The sequence below is a fragment of the Salvelinus fontinalis genome, chromosome 4 (assembly GCF_029448725.1).
Source record: "Salvelinus fontinalis isolate EN_2023a chromosome 4, ASM2944872v1, whole genome shotgun sequence".
In the NCBI taxonomy this organism is placed as follows: domain Eukaryota; kingdom Metazoa; phylum Chordata; class Actinopteri; order Salmoniformes; family Salmonidae; genus Salvelinus; species Salvelinus fontinalis.
The window spans coordinates 46,936,710-46,949,662 of NC_074668.1; the positions used below are offsets into that span (position 1 = coordinate 46,936,710).

The 12,953-nt window shown below is 42.7% G+C and overlaps 2 protein-coding genes across 5 annotated transcripts in view; both read right to left on the reverse strand.

The window, feature by feature from the left end:
* ksr2 (kinase suppressor of ras 2) overlaps positions 1-10,003 on the reverse strand; it is a 197,218-nt gene extending 187,215 nt beyond the window's left edge. For all 4 annotated transcript variants that reach the window (XR_008759197.1, XM_055920366.1, XM_055920367.1 and 1 more), the window contains exon 1: positions 9,273-10,003. Coding sequence is in view for 3 of the 4 variants with exons in the window: in XM_055920366.1 (XP_055776341.1) it covers positions 9,273-9,449 (177 nt within the window). In the remaining variant the exon portion in view is untranslated. The remainder of the gene's footprint in view (positions 1-9,272) is intronic.
* A 2,003-nt stretch (positions 10,004-12,006) lies between these two features.
* LOC129853891 (uncharacterized) lies at positions 12,007-12,930 on the reverse strand. Its single transcript, XM_055920369.1, has one exon. The coding sequence runs from the start codon at positions 12,847-12,849 to the stop codon at positions 12,376-12,378; it is 474 nt and encodes a 157-aa protein (XP_055776344.1). The 5' UTR covers positions 12,850-12,930; the 3' UTR covers positions 12,007-12,375.
* Positions 12,931-12,953: the final 23 nt, after the last annotated feature.

Genomic DNA, 12,953 nt, shown 5'->3' on the forward strand with positions numbered 1-12,953 from the left:
GCAGAAATTATTGTCCCTCTGGAAGGCTCTCCCATCTCCACAGAGGAACTCTGGAGCTCTGTCAGAGTGACCATCGGGTTCTTGGTCACCTCCCTGACCAAGGGCATTCCCCCCGCTTTCTCAGTTTCTCAGCCAAACTTCTTCCATTTAACAATTATGGAGGCCACTGTGTTCTTGAGGACCTTCAATGCTGCAGAAATGTTTTGGTACCCTTCACCAGATCTGTACCTCGACACAATCCTGTCTCGAAGCTCTACGGACATTTCCTTTGACCTCATAGCTTGGTTTTTGCTGTGACATGCACTGTCAACTGTGGGTCCTTATATAGACAGGTGTGTGCCTTTCCAAATCATGCCCAATGAATTTAATTTACCACAGGTGGACTCCAATCAAGTTGTAGAAACATCTCAAGGATGATCAATGGAAACAGGGTGCACCTGAGCTTATTTTCGGGTCTGAATACTTATTTTAATAAGGTATTTCTGTTTATTATTTCTAATACATTTGCAAACATTTCTAAAAACCTGTTTTGGCTTTGTCATTACGGGGTATTGCGTGTAGATTGATGAGGATTTTTTTTTATTTCATCAATTTTAGAATAAGGCTGTTAGGTAACAAAATGTGGGAAAAGGGAAGGGGTCTGAATACTTTCTGAATGCTCTGTATAGTGTAGTTTGGATTAACTACCAACTACCAAAACTGCACTCTCAAAAAGTGAGATCCATCTATGCAATACTCAGCCCATGTTCATTAAGCACACGTGTTAAAGGCCCAGTGCAGTAAAAATGCATTTTCCTGTGTTTGATATACACTGCTCAAAAAAATAAAGGGAACACTTAAACAACACAATGTAACTCCAAGTCAATCACACTTCTGTAAAATCAAACTGTCCACTTTTGATTGACAATAAATTTCACATGCTGTTGTGCAAATGGAATAGACAATAGGTGGAAATTATAGGCAATTAGCAAGACACCCCCAATAAAGGAGTGGTTCTGCAGGAGGTGACCACAGACCACTTCTCAGTTCCTATGCTTCCTGGCTGATGCTTTGGTCACTTTTGAATGCTGGCGGTGCTCTCACTCTAGTGGTAGCATGAGACGGAGTCTACAACCCACACAAGTGGCTCAGGTAGTGCAGCTCATCCAGGATGGCACATCAATGCGAGCTGTGGCAAGAAGGTTTGTAGTGTCTGTCAGCGTAGTGTCCAGAGCATGGAGGCGCTACCAGGAGACAGGCCAGTACATCAGGAGACGTGGAGGAGGCCGTAGGAGGGCAGCAACCCAGCAGCAGGACCGCTACCTCCGCCTTTGTGCAAGGAGGAGCAGGAGGAGCACTGCCAGAGCCCTGCAAAATGACCTCCAGCAGGCCACAAATGTGCATGTGCCTGCTCAAACGGTCAGAAACAGACTCCATGAGGGTGGTATGAGGGCCCGACGTCCACAGGTGGGGGTTGTGCTTACAGCAAAACAACGTGCAGGACGTTTGGCATTTGCCAAAGAACACCAAGTTTGGCATATTTGCCACTGGGACCCTGTGCACTTCACAGATGAAAGCAGGTTCACACTGAGCACATGTGACAGACGTGACAGAGTCTGGAGACGCCGTGGAGAACGTTCTGCTGCCTGCAACATCCTCCAGCATGACCGGTTTGGCGGTGGGTCAGTCATGGTGTGGGGTGGCATTTCTTTGGGGGGCCGCACAGCCCTCCATGTGCTCGCCAGAGGTAGCCTGACTGCCATTAGGTACCCGAGATGAGATCCTCAGACCCCTTGTGAGACCATATGCTGGTGCGGTTGGCCCTGGGTTCCTCCTAATGCAAGACAATGCTAGACCTCTTGTGGCTGGAGTGTGTCAGCAGTTCCTGCAAGAGGAAGGCATTGATGCTATGGACTGGCCCGCCCGTTCCCCAGACCTGAATCCAATTGAGCACATCTGGGACATCATGTCTCGCTCCATCCACCAACGCCACGTTGCACCACAGACTGTCCAGGAGTTGGCGGATGCTTTAGTCCAGGTCTGGGAGGAGATCCCTCAGGAGACCATCCGCCACCTCATCAGGAGCATGCCCAGGCGTTGTAGGGAGGTCATACAGGCACGTGGCCACACACACTACTGAGCCTCATTTTGACTTGTTTTAAGGACATTACATCAAAGTTGGATCAGCCTGTAGTGTGGTTTTGCACTTTCATTTTGAGTGTGACTCCAAATCCAGACCTCCATGGGTTGATAAATTTGATTTCCATTGATAATTTTTGTGTGATTTTGTGGTCAGCACATTCAACTATGTAAAGAAAAAAGTATTTAATAAGAACATTTCATTCATTCAGATCTAGGATGTGTTATTTTAGTGTTCCCTTTATTTTTTTGAGCAGTGTAATATTGGACAACAGCTGATGAAACTAACACTGTAAAAGTGTGAAAAAATGTGATCATTGTTATTTCCTGGTAGTTGCTGGTTGAAAATACAATCTACACAGGACCTTCTAATCCCTACTACTGCAAATAATGGTTATAATAATATTTCCATATCAGTTCCGTGAACAGGATATACGGCAGGAAGTTAGATATATAAAATAATGACCGTGACTTCTGGTGTATTTGCAGAACCACATTAAAGTTCTCTACCCACTTTGCCAGCAGCATACCACCCTGCATACCACTACTGGCTTGCTTCTGAAGCTAAGCAGGGTTGGTCCTGGTCAGGCCCTGGATGGGAGACCAGATGCTGCTGGAAGTGGTGTTGGAGGGCCAGTAGGAGGCACTCTTTCCTCTGGTCTAAAAAATATCCCAATGCCCCAGGGCAGTGATTGGGGACACTGCCCTGTGTAGGGTGCCGTCTTTCGGATGGGACGTTAAACGGGTGTCCTGACTCTCTGAGGTCATTAAAGATCCCATGGCACTTATCGTAAGAGTAGGGGTGTTAACCCCGGTGTCCTGGCTAAATACCCAATCTGGCCCTCAAACCATCATGGTCACCTAATAATCCCCAGTTTACAATTGGCTCATTCATCCCCCTCCTCTCCCCTGTAACTATTCCCCAGGTCGTTGCTGCAAATGAGAATGTGTTCTCAGTCAACTTACCTGGTAAAATAACGGTAAAATAAAAAATAAATAAATAAAAGTAGGGGTGGTCCTGGTCGGTCCCTGAATAGGAGACCAGGTGCTGCTAGAAGTGGTGTTGGAGGGCCAATAGGAGGCACTCTTTCCTCTGGTCCAGAAAATAATATCCCAATGCCCCAGGGCAGTGATTGGGGACATATCCCTGTGTAGGCTGCTGTCTTTCGGATGGGACGTTAAACGGGTGTACTGACTCTCTGTGGTCACTAAAGATCAAACGGCACTCATCATACGAGTAGGGGTGTTAACCCTGGCATCCTGGCTAAATTCCCAACCTGACCATCATGGCCACCTAATCATCCCCAGCTTCCAATTGGCTCATTCCTCCCCCGTTCTCTCCCCTGTAACTATTCCCCAGGTCGTTGCTGTAAATGAGAATGTGTTCTATGTAAACTTACCTGGTCAAAATGTATAAACTTTAAACCAAAACAGAATTTCTCTAGGCCTTTATGAAACTATCATTTATTTGTTCAAAGCAATTTGAGATAATTCACTCTCAATTAAATGTCCTATACTGGCTGTGCCAATATATCAATAGAACAACAACAAATTCCTGGACAAACTGAACGATGGTACATCTCTCCACTTTACACTGCCCATGGCATGGATTGATATTGATAAACACACTGATTACCATCTATTTCCATTTTTAACCATTCGAAAACAAAGTCTGAATCGTAAATAATGAAATGTCCCTTTGGTGAAGCTATGTTTGCGTCCCAAATGGCACACTATTTCCTATACAGTGCACTACAAAATACATTCTTAAATTAACTGCAACAACTAGCCACTAGCACTACAATTACTGAAACAGGTCTAAGCTATTGTACAATACAGTGCATAGAGCAAGTGTTATTAAAGTAAATATTTGACATGGATACTCACCAACAAAAACATAAACAATCTAGCAATATTCCATTTCATGACATTTCTCATGGGAGGAAGGAGGACTGCTATCTCTAACTCATGACACACATAAATTGAATTATCTAAGTCTAAAACACTAAACCTCCCCATGTGAATCTTTTATATGTCAGTAGATCTCTAAGGAGCTTGGCCCGATTCATAGACACTTGTTCCTGTGTTCGCATTGTCATGAGAATACTTTTTGGGTTAGACAGTTTCTACCCAAATCTTTAGTTGTACAAAAACGTTTTAAAGCTCTTGTTCATGGGCATGGATAGTGGTGTATGAATCATCCTCTGTCCAATGCTACTTTTTTAGGACTAGGTCAAAAGCTTGTTTTCAATAGGAGAAGACTCCGTTATTCAAGGGGTGAATGGCAAAAGTGGGTAAGTAGCAGTCAAGAGCCACCAGAGAAACAGAAGTAAACACTGGTTTGTGTGGACGTTGTCTTTTCACACTAATCCTAGGTCCCAGTGAGTGTTTGAGCGCCGAAGGTTATGGTTACAATTGGGTTTACGGAGAGCTGATACGTTACCTGATCCCATGGCTAAGGCCGGTCATTTGTTGTCTACACTAGGGAGAAAGTGCTGGTCATAACTAGGGTGAGGAGTTTTCAAGGAAGCGTGCAGTAAAGATCATCATCGACCCCGCCCACCCCGGACATCCCCTATTACAAAAACTCCCCTCTGACAAATGGTTCAGGTCAATCATGACCGAAACCACCCGCCACCTGAACAGTTTCTTCCCCTGTGCTGTGGCCCTCACCCAACCGGCCATCGGGCTCATAGGGATAAAGAGACTTTGCACTCTGTGCCGAACACTGCACCTTGCCATCATTGACCTGCAAAACGAACGACTTCACTATACACCTCTGCACAACACTGTATATGCACTGGATATATACACGTCATGGCAGCGCCCCTCCCTCTGCATATATAAATATATCCCCACTGCAAATTGTATATCCTCACTGTAAATCAGCCTATACTCTAGATTTGTATGTTTTATGTTTGTGTTTATATTGTATATTCGGTTTGTTGAATTTGTGTAAATTCCTCTGTCTGTGTTCTGTCTGTATTGTCTGTACAGTTGTCTATTTGCTAGCGGCACCAATTCACTGAGTCAAATTCCAGGTATATGTAAATGTGCTTGGCGAATAAAAGTGATTCTGAGAACCTAATAAAAATCTTATATGATGAAAAAAGGCATCTGAGATACAGTATAGTCAAACCTGTCCCACATGCATCTTACATTACAACAGAGAGATACTGCGAAACACACTCTGTAACACATTAAGCCTGTTTCTGGACTAAAAAGCAAGCTCAAAGGAGAATCCCCAGTGAAAGTGCTATATAGTCCAGGACTATATGCTTAATCTGTCAGGGAAACCGCCCCACAGTGCATTAGATGAGCCATCCAAACACTCAGAAGTTGTATTGCATTGAATTGTACTGTACAATGATAACTTTGGTTTAACAATGGTTAAGTTGTCCTTCAAATTAGCATTGCACAAAAGGTCAAGACAGCTCTTTTGTGCAAAAGTTTAAAAAAATCTAAGTGAACCCAAAGCTCCTCAAACCTGTGATGTTCGAACAAGTTCAATGTATTGAACAGTGCAGGTGGACATTTGACTAATTAAGTAATATCCCAAAATTGCAATGGTTAGATGCTTTCATATTCGAAATAGTCGTTTCTATAATAATGCATATATCAGGGTTAACACAGGACTTTGTCCGAAATTCGACAAAGAAGCAACAAGTGCAGCAAAGATCTACGGGGTGCAACTGGTGCATGATTATGCTATAAGTGCATAAGTCACCTGCCAATGAGTCTACACACTTGACCCGACTTGGAGGAGACAAGGTAAAGGGGCAATCTGCAGGTCAAACAATAACAAAGCATACTGTACCGCCCCCACTTTTTTGCCACTGTTATGGTAAAAAGCTGAGGGATGGGGCTGGAGAAATGTAACCAATGTCATAGACAAAGCCATAGATGCAAGGACTCCATGACATGTATTTCAACTATGTTTTTACGCTAGGCCTACAATGTTTGTTAACATTACATTGTTTACAAACAATGGAGTAAAACAAGTTTATATTTAGGGCTTGAAGGGGTACAACAGCTATATTATTAAAAAATAATGGGTATACAGTGCCTTCGAAAAGTATTCAGATCCCTTGACTTTTCCACATTTGGTTACGTTACAGCCTTATTCTAAAATTCATTAAATAAATGTTTTTCCACAGCAATCTCCACACAATACACCATAATGACAAAGCGAAAACAGTTTTTTTTTATGTTTGCCAATGTATTAAAAATAAAAGACAGTAAATACCTTATTTACATAAGTATTCAGACCGTTTGCTATGAGACTTGAAGTTGAGCTCAGGTGCATCCTGTTTCCATTGATCATCCTTGAGATGTTTCTACAACTTGATTGGAGTTAACCTAAATTCAATTGATTGGACATGATTTGGAAAGGCACACATCTGTCTATATAAGGTCCCACAGTTGACAGTGCATGTCAGAGCAAAAACCAAGCTATGAGTTCGAAGGAATTGTCTGTAGAGCTCCGAGACAGAATTGTGTCTAAGCACAGATCTGGTGAAGGGTAACAAAACATGTCTGCAGCATTGAAGGTCCTCAAGAACACAGTGGCCTCCATCATTCTTAGATGGAAGAAGTTTGGAACCACCAAGACTCTTCCTAGAGCTGGCCGCCCGGCCAAACTGAGAAATCGGGGGGAATGCCCTTGGTCAGTGAGGTGACCAAGAACCCGATGGTCACTGTGACAGAGCTCCAGAGTTCCTCTGTGGAGATGGGAGAATCTTCCAGAAGAACAACCATCACTCCACCAATCAGGCATTTATGGTAGAGTGACCAAACGGAAGCCACTCCTCAGTAAAAGGCACATGACATGCCACTTGGAGTTTGCTAAAAGGCACCTAAAGACTCTCAGACCATGAGAAACAAGATTCTCTGGTCTGATGAAACAAAAATTGAACTATTTTCCCTGAATGCCAAGCGTCACGTCTGGAGAAAACCTGGCACCATCCCTACGGTGAAGCATGGTGGTGAAAGCGTCATGCTGTAGCGATGTTTTTCAGTGGCAGGGACAGGGAGACTAGTCGGCATCGAGGCAAAGATGAACGGAGCAAAGTACAGGGAGATCCTTGATGAAAACCTGCTCCAGAGAACTCAGGGCCTGAGACTGTTCACCCTCCAACAGGATAATGACCCTAAGCACACAGCCAAGACAACGCAGGAGTGGCTTCAGGACAAGTCTCTGAATGTCCTTGAGTGGCCCGGCTAGAGCCCAGATTTGAACCTAATCTAGCATCTCTGGAGAGACATGGAAATAGCTGTGCAGCAATGCTCCCCATCCAACCTGCAGAGAAGAATGGGAGAAACTCCCCAAATACAAAAATGTCTAAAAACCTGTTTTTGATATGTCATTATGGGGTATTATGTGTAGATTGATGAGGTTAAAAAACGATTTAATCCATTTTAGAATAAGGCTGTAGCGTAATAAAATGTGGGAAAAGTAAAGGGGTCTGAATACTTTCCGAAGGCACTGTATGTCACTAATTGAAAAGTCCAAAAATGGATGTACCAATCGCAGATTGTTCTCTTAATGTATACAATCTAAAGCTTTTGTCCAACACAATCAATCAATCAATAAAAAAAATAATAAGTCAATGAAATGTATTCATAAAGTTTTTACATCAACAGCCTGCGAGACATGCAACTGCTTGACCACTTGTGAATACATTATTACATCATGCTAATGAAATGCTATTAGAACTAATCAGGAAGAAGAGCAACTTTATGTAAATCATCTACTGTGCCCTCTGCCTCAGAAGGCCCAAACAATGTGCATGCAAACACCTGCACATACACTACACCTAAATGGGCCTTAAGGGGCCCCATGTCAATGGTAGAAATCTTTTTTTTTGTTTTTAATGCAACCAAACTATTAGCCCTACATTTCAAAGTGGTGTTTTTGGTTGGTAGCTAGGTAGTGAGGAACTTCACACTGTGAACTTTTGTTAGATCAAATAATTGTGACAGCTAGACATATCATGTTATCTATTCAGCATGTTCTATTCACACTAACATGTAGGCTAATGAGTTCCTTTGTGGCCATACTGAAGGCCTAGTTATAGGGCCATACTGTTGGTTTTTAATATCTACACCACTCTGAAATTCAATTCAACTCCAGCCTTTAGGCCTACTTACAGTATCCCTAAAAGTATATTATAAAATGGTGTGCCTATATACATATGAAGTCCATATGAGTGACAGATGTGGATTTGTTTTCCTTGTATCAGTGGGGAAAGGGACACTACATGATTAAGTTAATAAACAAACAGTATATGCATACTATTCCTTCATCTGTGGTCACGTAAACGTCATTATACATTTTTGCAGGCCAATGTCATCTCATCATGTTTAGGATAATGAAGTTTCCCTATTTTACTCACACACATCAAGTCCCGTCACATTGGGCCTCGGTTTATATAGTTCCATTTGAAATCACCGCCTGGAACACACCAGGGAATGTCTACGTAGTCTAAACCACATTGTGGCCTAGGTGCATCTGAAATGTACACAGGGTATGCAGACCCTATTTTATTAATTTGACAAACAAATATATCTATGTTTTGATATAAAAAAAACACAACATTGGATTTGGATAATATCCTGGCCATTACATAACGTAATTTACGGAATACCCTGTGGGCCAATTAAATGAGATGACAATTTGAAGCAATTTCACTAATACACACTTGCATAACAGTCGTGGCAATATAGCCTGACTGATGATAGAAGCGCGAGCTGATGATAATGGCAATGATGACGATAATAATATAAATCATACACAATTAATGTTCTCAACGTTCTCATGGAGAATTCGGGTGGAGAAGAGTGCACGGTGAATTCCTTCTTTCCACCACCTGCAGAATGCGCAAGCCCACAACAGCTCGCTCACTGCAGCTACAGCTTCTTGATTTATTACACTGCATAAAACACATTTAGGCTGTAGGCATTTAACATATAAATAACACAGTATTCCAATTGTATAGTAGTCAACCGTTTCAACGACATTGAATAATGTACATTGATGTTGATTGACAGACGTGACAACCAACCCCACGTTGATTTTGATCAAAACGCATAGCTAGATTAGCCTCAATGTAGCCGTAGCCTATTCATTCTACAGAATGGGTACTTTTGCTTACCTCCAGCGTTCGTATTTCTTTTTGAGTCAAGTCGTTGGATGTGGCACATTTAGTCCTCAAACCCTCCAAGCTGGAAATGCTTATGTCTATCATATTTTGAACCAACTCGCACTGCTGCAAAGCTTTTTGCAAACTCAAATGCTGCTCGTCGCTTTTTGTCATATTCTCCTCGTCCATAGTTTGCGAGCAGTGGTCGTTTTTATGTGTACTTCAACAAAAATATTCTACTCGGGGACAAAAAGGTGGAAATAGCTCCATGTAATAAAGTACCCTGCAAAACGCCAGCCAACGTGGTGTTATAATCTATTATATACACTGGTTTAGAAACGAGATGTGATCTATGTGAAAGTCGACTTCATTGTAATAGTCCTTGTATTCCAGGTTGTGGTTCATCAAGGTGTTTCTGATTGAGCCTGGTACTGATGCTGAGGGCTATATCGTCAAACACATTATGCAGATAGCCTAGGCTATACCTCCTCAACAGAAATACAAGTCAGAACACAACCGACCAAGCCTTATCTAATAAATCCAGTCAGCGTTCTGTTTGTTCATTTAAAATAAAAATCATAACTGATCAATAACACTAAAGCAGCTTCGTATAATCATTTTAAAAGTGATGCTGTGTGGATTGGGTACAGGTTCTACCCGTCACACATGCCAGCAGCTGCATCCCGGTTCGCTCCCACCACCACACCGACATGTTTCACGTCAATCAAATCCACAGCAACAGCATTGCCCATGGAAGCTGCGGGAGAAGGTGGGAGGGGCACTGTTTGGGGCACCACCAACGAGTGATGCTGCGTGTGGGAGGAGTTGTCGCGAGATTATATCAGTGCAGTGAGCGTGAACTCAGTTTTAACTTCATACCAGTAGGTTCCATCATCAGCTCCACATTATAATTGTAATGTATTGTCAGTCAGTATGTCATTTTTCACCAAACCGAATTGGGATAATTGTTTTATCTAGGCTTTTCTACATGTGCCCTTTTAAGGCTACTTGTATCTTGGTCAATCCACACACACACAGTGATGTGGTAGTAAAAAAATAACTGATCACTGCTCACTGCTCACAGTGAAAAAAGTTCTCTATACTTTCAATAATTTCTTTTAACAAAAGGTGAGCAAGCTGTTGTGCAAAAAAGGTACTTGTGTTTACCCTCCACTGCACACACACACAATAACCATACATATTGAATTGCCCCGTGTGGCTCAGTTGGTAGAGCATGGCGCTTGCAACGCCAGGGTTGTGGGTTTGATTCCCACGGGGGACCAGTACAAAAAAAGTATGAATGTATGTAAGTCGCTCTGGATAAGAGCGTCTGCTAAATGACTTTAATGTAAATATTGTTACAATTGTATACTCCAAAATTAACTGCAACAGTTATTGCCTGTCTGTCCAAATTAAATTACAGAACACTGAGTGAGCCGGAGTAGGCCAGGCCAACACCTCTCACTGAATTATACTTTATGACAGCTCTTTCTCTTCTGTGGGTGGGGGGAAATAAACAGGGGGGCGATATAGAGCGTTACAAGTGAGTGTCATCTTGAATGAGGCAGGTAGTGGAGAACCAGTGATTTTTATGACATTTCCCCCATCACCTGCAGAGACATCAGACTGCATTGTGTCTCACTGCTGGACTGAACAGGCATGGTGCTGTGTGTTGTGCTGCCTGCTGGAAATCCCTCATCACAATTAAAAAGAGAGATACTTGGCTTCTAAAGGCTACACTACAATGTTGCGCAGTTTCTAGTGAATTCTAGAATGAAGTTTGTGTTGTGCCTAATGTACAGTATGTGACCAGAAATACAGCTAATGAAGCACAAACAGGCAATCATAAAAGGTTTATTGTAGGCTAAGCCCCCAACAATAAGATAAAATCTCTGGGTTAAGGATTTTTGGCACCCTATTTTGTCTCTTGATTTAAATACTTTAATTCAACTGCCATATTAAAAGACATGTCACTTAGTTTTTGATTAGAGCACATCTAAGAGTGCTACTAGGCTACATTTGTATGTAATTTCAGTGAGTCGGTTATCCCAAAACTATCGATTGATAATTAGCATACCTCCGTACACTCCAAATGGCAGTATACATTGTGGTCTAGAATTTTTCATAAAATTGGTTTTGAAACTTAACTGCACTAACATACGTTACCAAGGACCAAATAGCAATTTGTTTGCATTCAAGGTTACAATATACCCAATTTTGCCTTTGGTAACTAGGGGAAACTGTCAGGGGGGCCACAACTATATGTAAGAAAGTCAATCGTGGGGTTACCTTTCCACACCAATGCACTCTAGAAAGGAAGGATTAACTTAACTTTAAAAAGCCTTTGGCATTTCGGTAGGGAACAAGACAAACACGATCTTATCAATACATGAGTGGCGTCTGGCGTGTTTTTGTTATTCAGTTTCTCTAACTGAAAGACCCTAGTCCCGCTGAAAGTGATGACCACTTCCGCTTTACTTCCGTATTGAGGCTCGTATTGTTTGAGAATGGGCGTCAAGAGTATGTAAAAATCATGAACACCGCGTGGTCATTAAGCTAAAATATGACCATGTCAGAATTTACCCCATGTACTACTTTCGAGTGAGTAATCATTTTCTTCGCTAAAGGACCGGTCCCTTGAATGTGGTAATCTGCAGTGAATAAATGAATGCACAAAAACCGTTAATACATCATATATCAACGCTGTTTCGTTAATTTGAAATGGCTTCACTAATGACTAGTGAGATTTTTTTTCAACAAATCATTTTAATAGGCGCACTGAAGACAATTGACAACAAAAAATAATATTCAATGTTGATGATACAAAGACCAGAAGTACAAAATCGCCCCCAGGTGGAATGTTATTGGGCAAGACCATGAACATGGCTTGTAAATCAATGGCCGACACACGTGGCTAAATGTAAAGATGCTCGAGCTAGATACTTAAACACAGAATAGGACTAAGATTACAACAAAAGTCTTTCGGTCAACACGGAAATTTCTTGAAGAGTCAGCCAAATGATATTGAATCGGAGTGTTACTCGTTTACAGCATAGCTAGCTGTCGTAACTGTCCCTGTAGGATCCTCAAGAGGTACCCGTAGCCTTCCTAGGCCCTAATTATTGTCCCTGTAGCCACCGCCGGAGGAGTATCCACCGCCTCGGCCTCCACCACCACCACCTCCGCCGCTCCTGTATCCGCCACCACCTCCGTAGCCCCGGTCTTCGCCACCATAGCTACGGCCACCACCGCCGCCACCATATCCACCGCCGCCACCATATCCACCACCGCCTCGGGAACCTCTGAATCCACCGCCTCCTCCACCGCCACGACCGCCACCCTGGCCTGCCTCATTCACACGGATGGTTCTGCCGTCAAGAGACTGACCGTTCATTCCCTCCATTGCGTCCTTAGCATCCTCGGCATTGTCGTACTTCACAAAGCCGAATCCACGAGGCCTTCCTGTTTCTCTGTCCATGATGACATCACATTTAGCGATGTTTCCGTACTTGGAGAAAGCTTCCGCAAGAGATTGCTCTGTGGTGTCGAAGCTGAGGCCACCGACGAAAAGTTTTCCTTCGTCGGACATGTTTCTTTGTCTTTTACGAACAGAACGAGAAAAGCTGCTGCTTGGAGAGGCACGTCGTCGGAAAAGAAATGGAGGCTTGCCGCGAAATATTATAAAGATTAATT

Bases quoted from the DNA above. Each gene is read 5' to 3' on its own strand.
- LOC129853891 (XM_055920369.1), bottom strand. From the start codon at position 12,849: ATGTCCGACGAAGGAAAACTTTTCGTCGGTGGCCTCAGCTTCGACACC.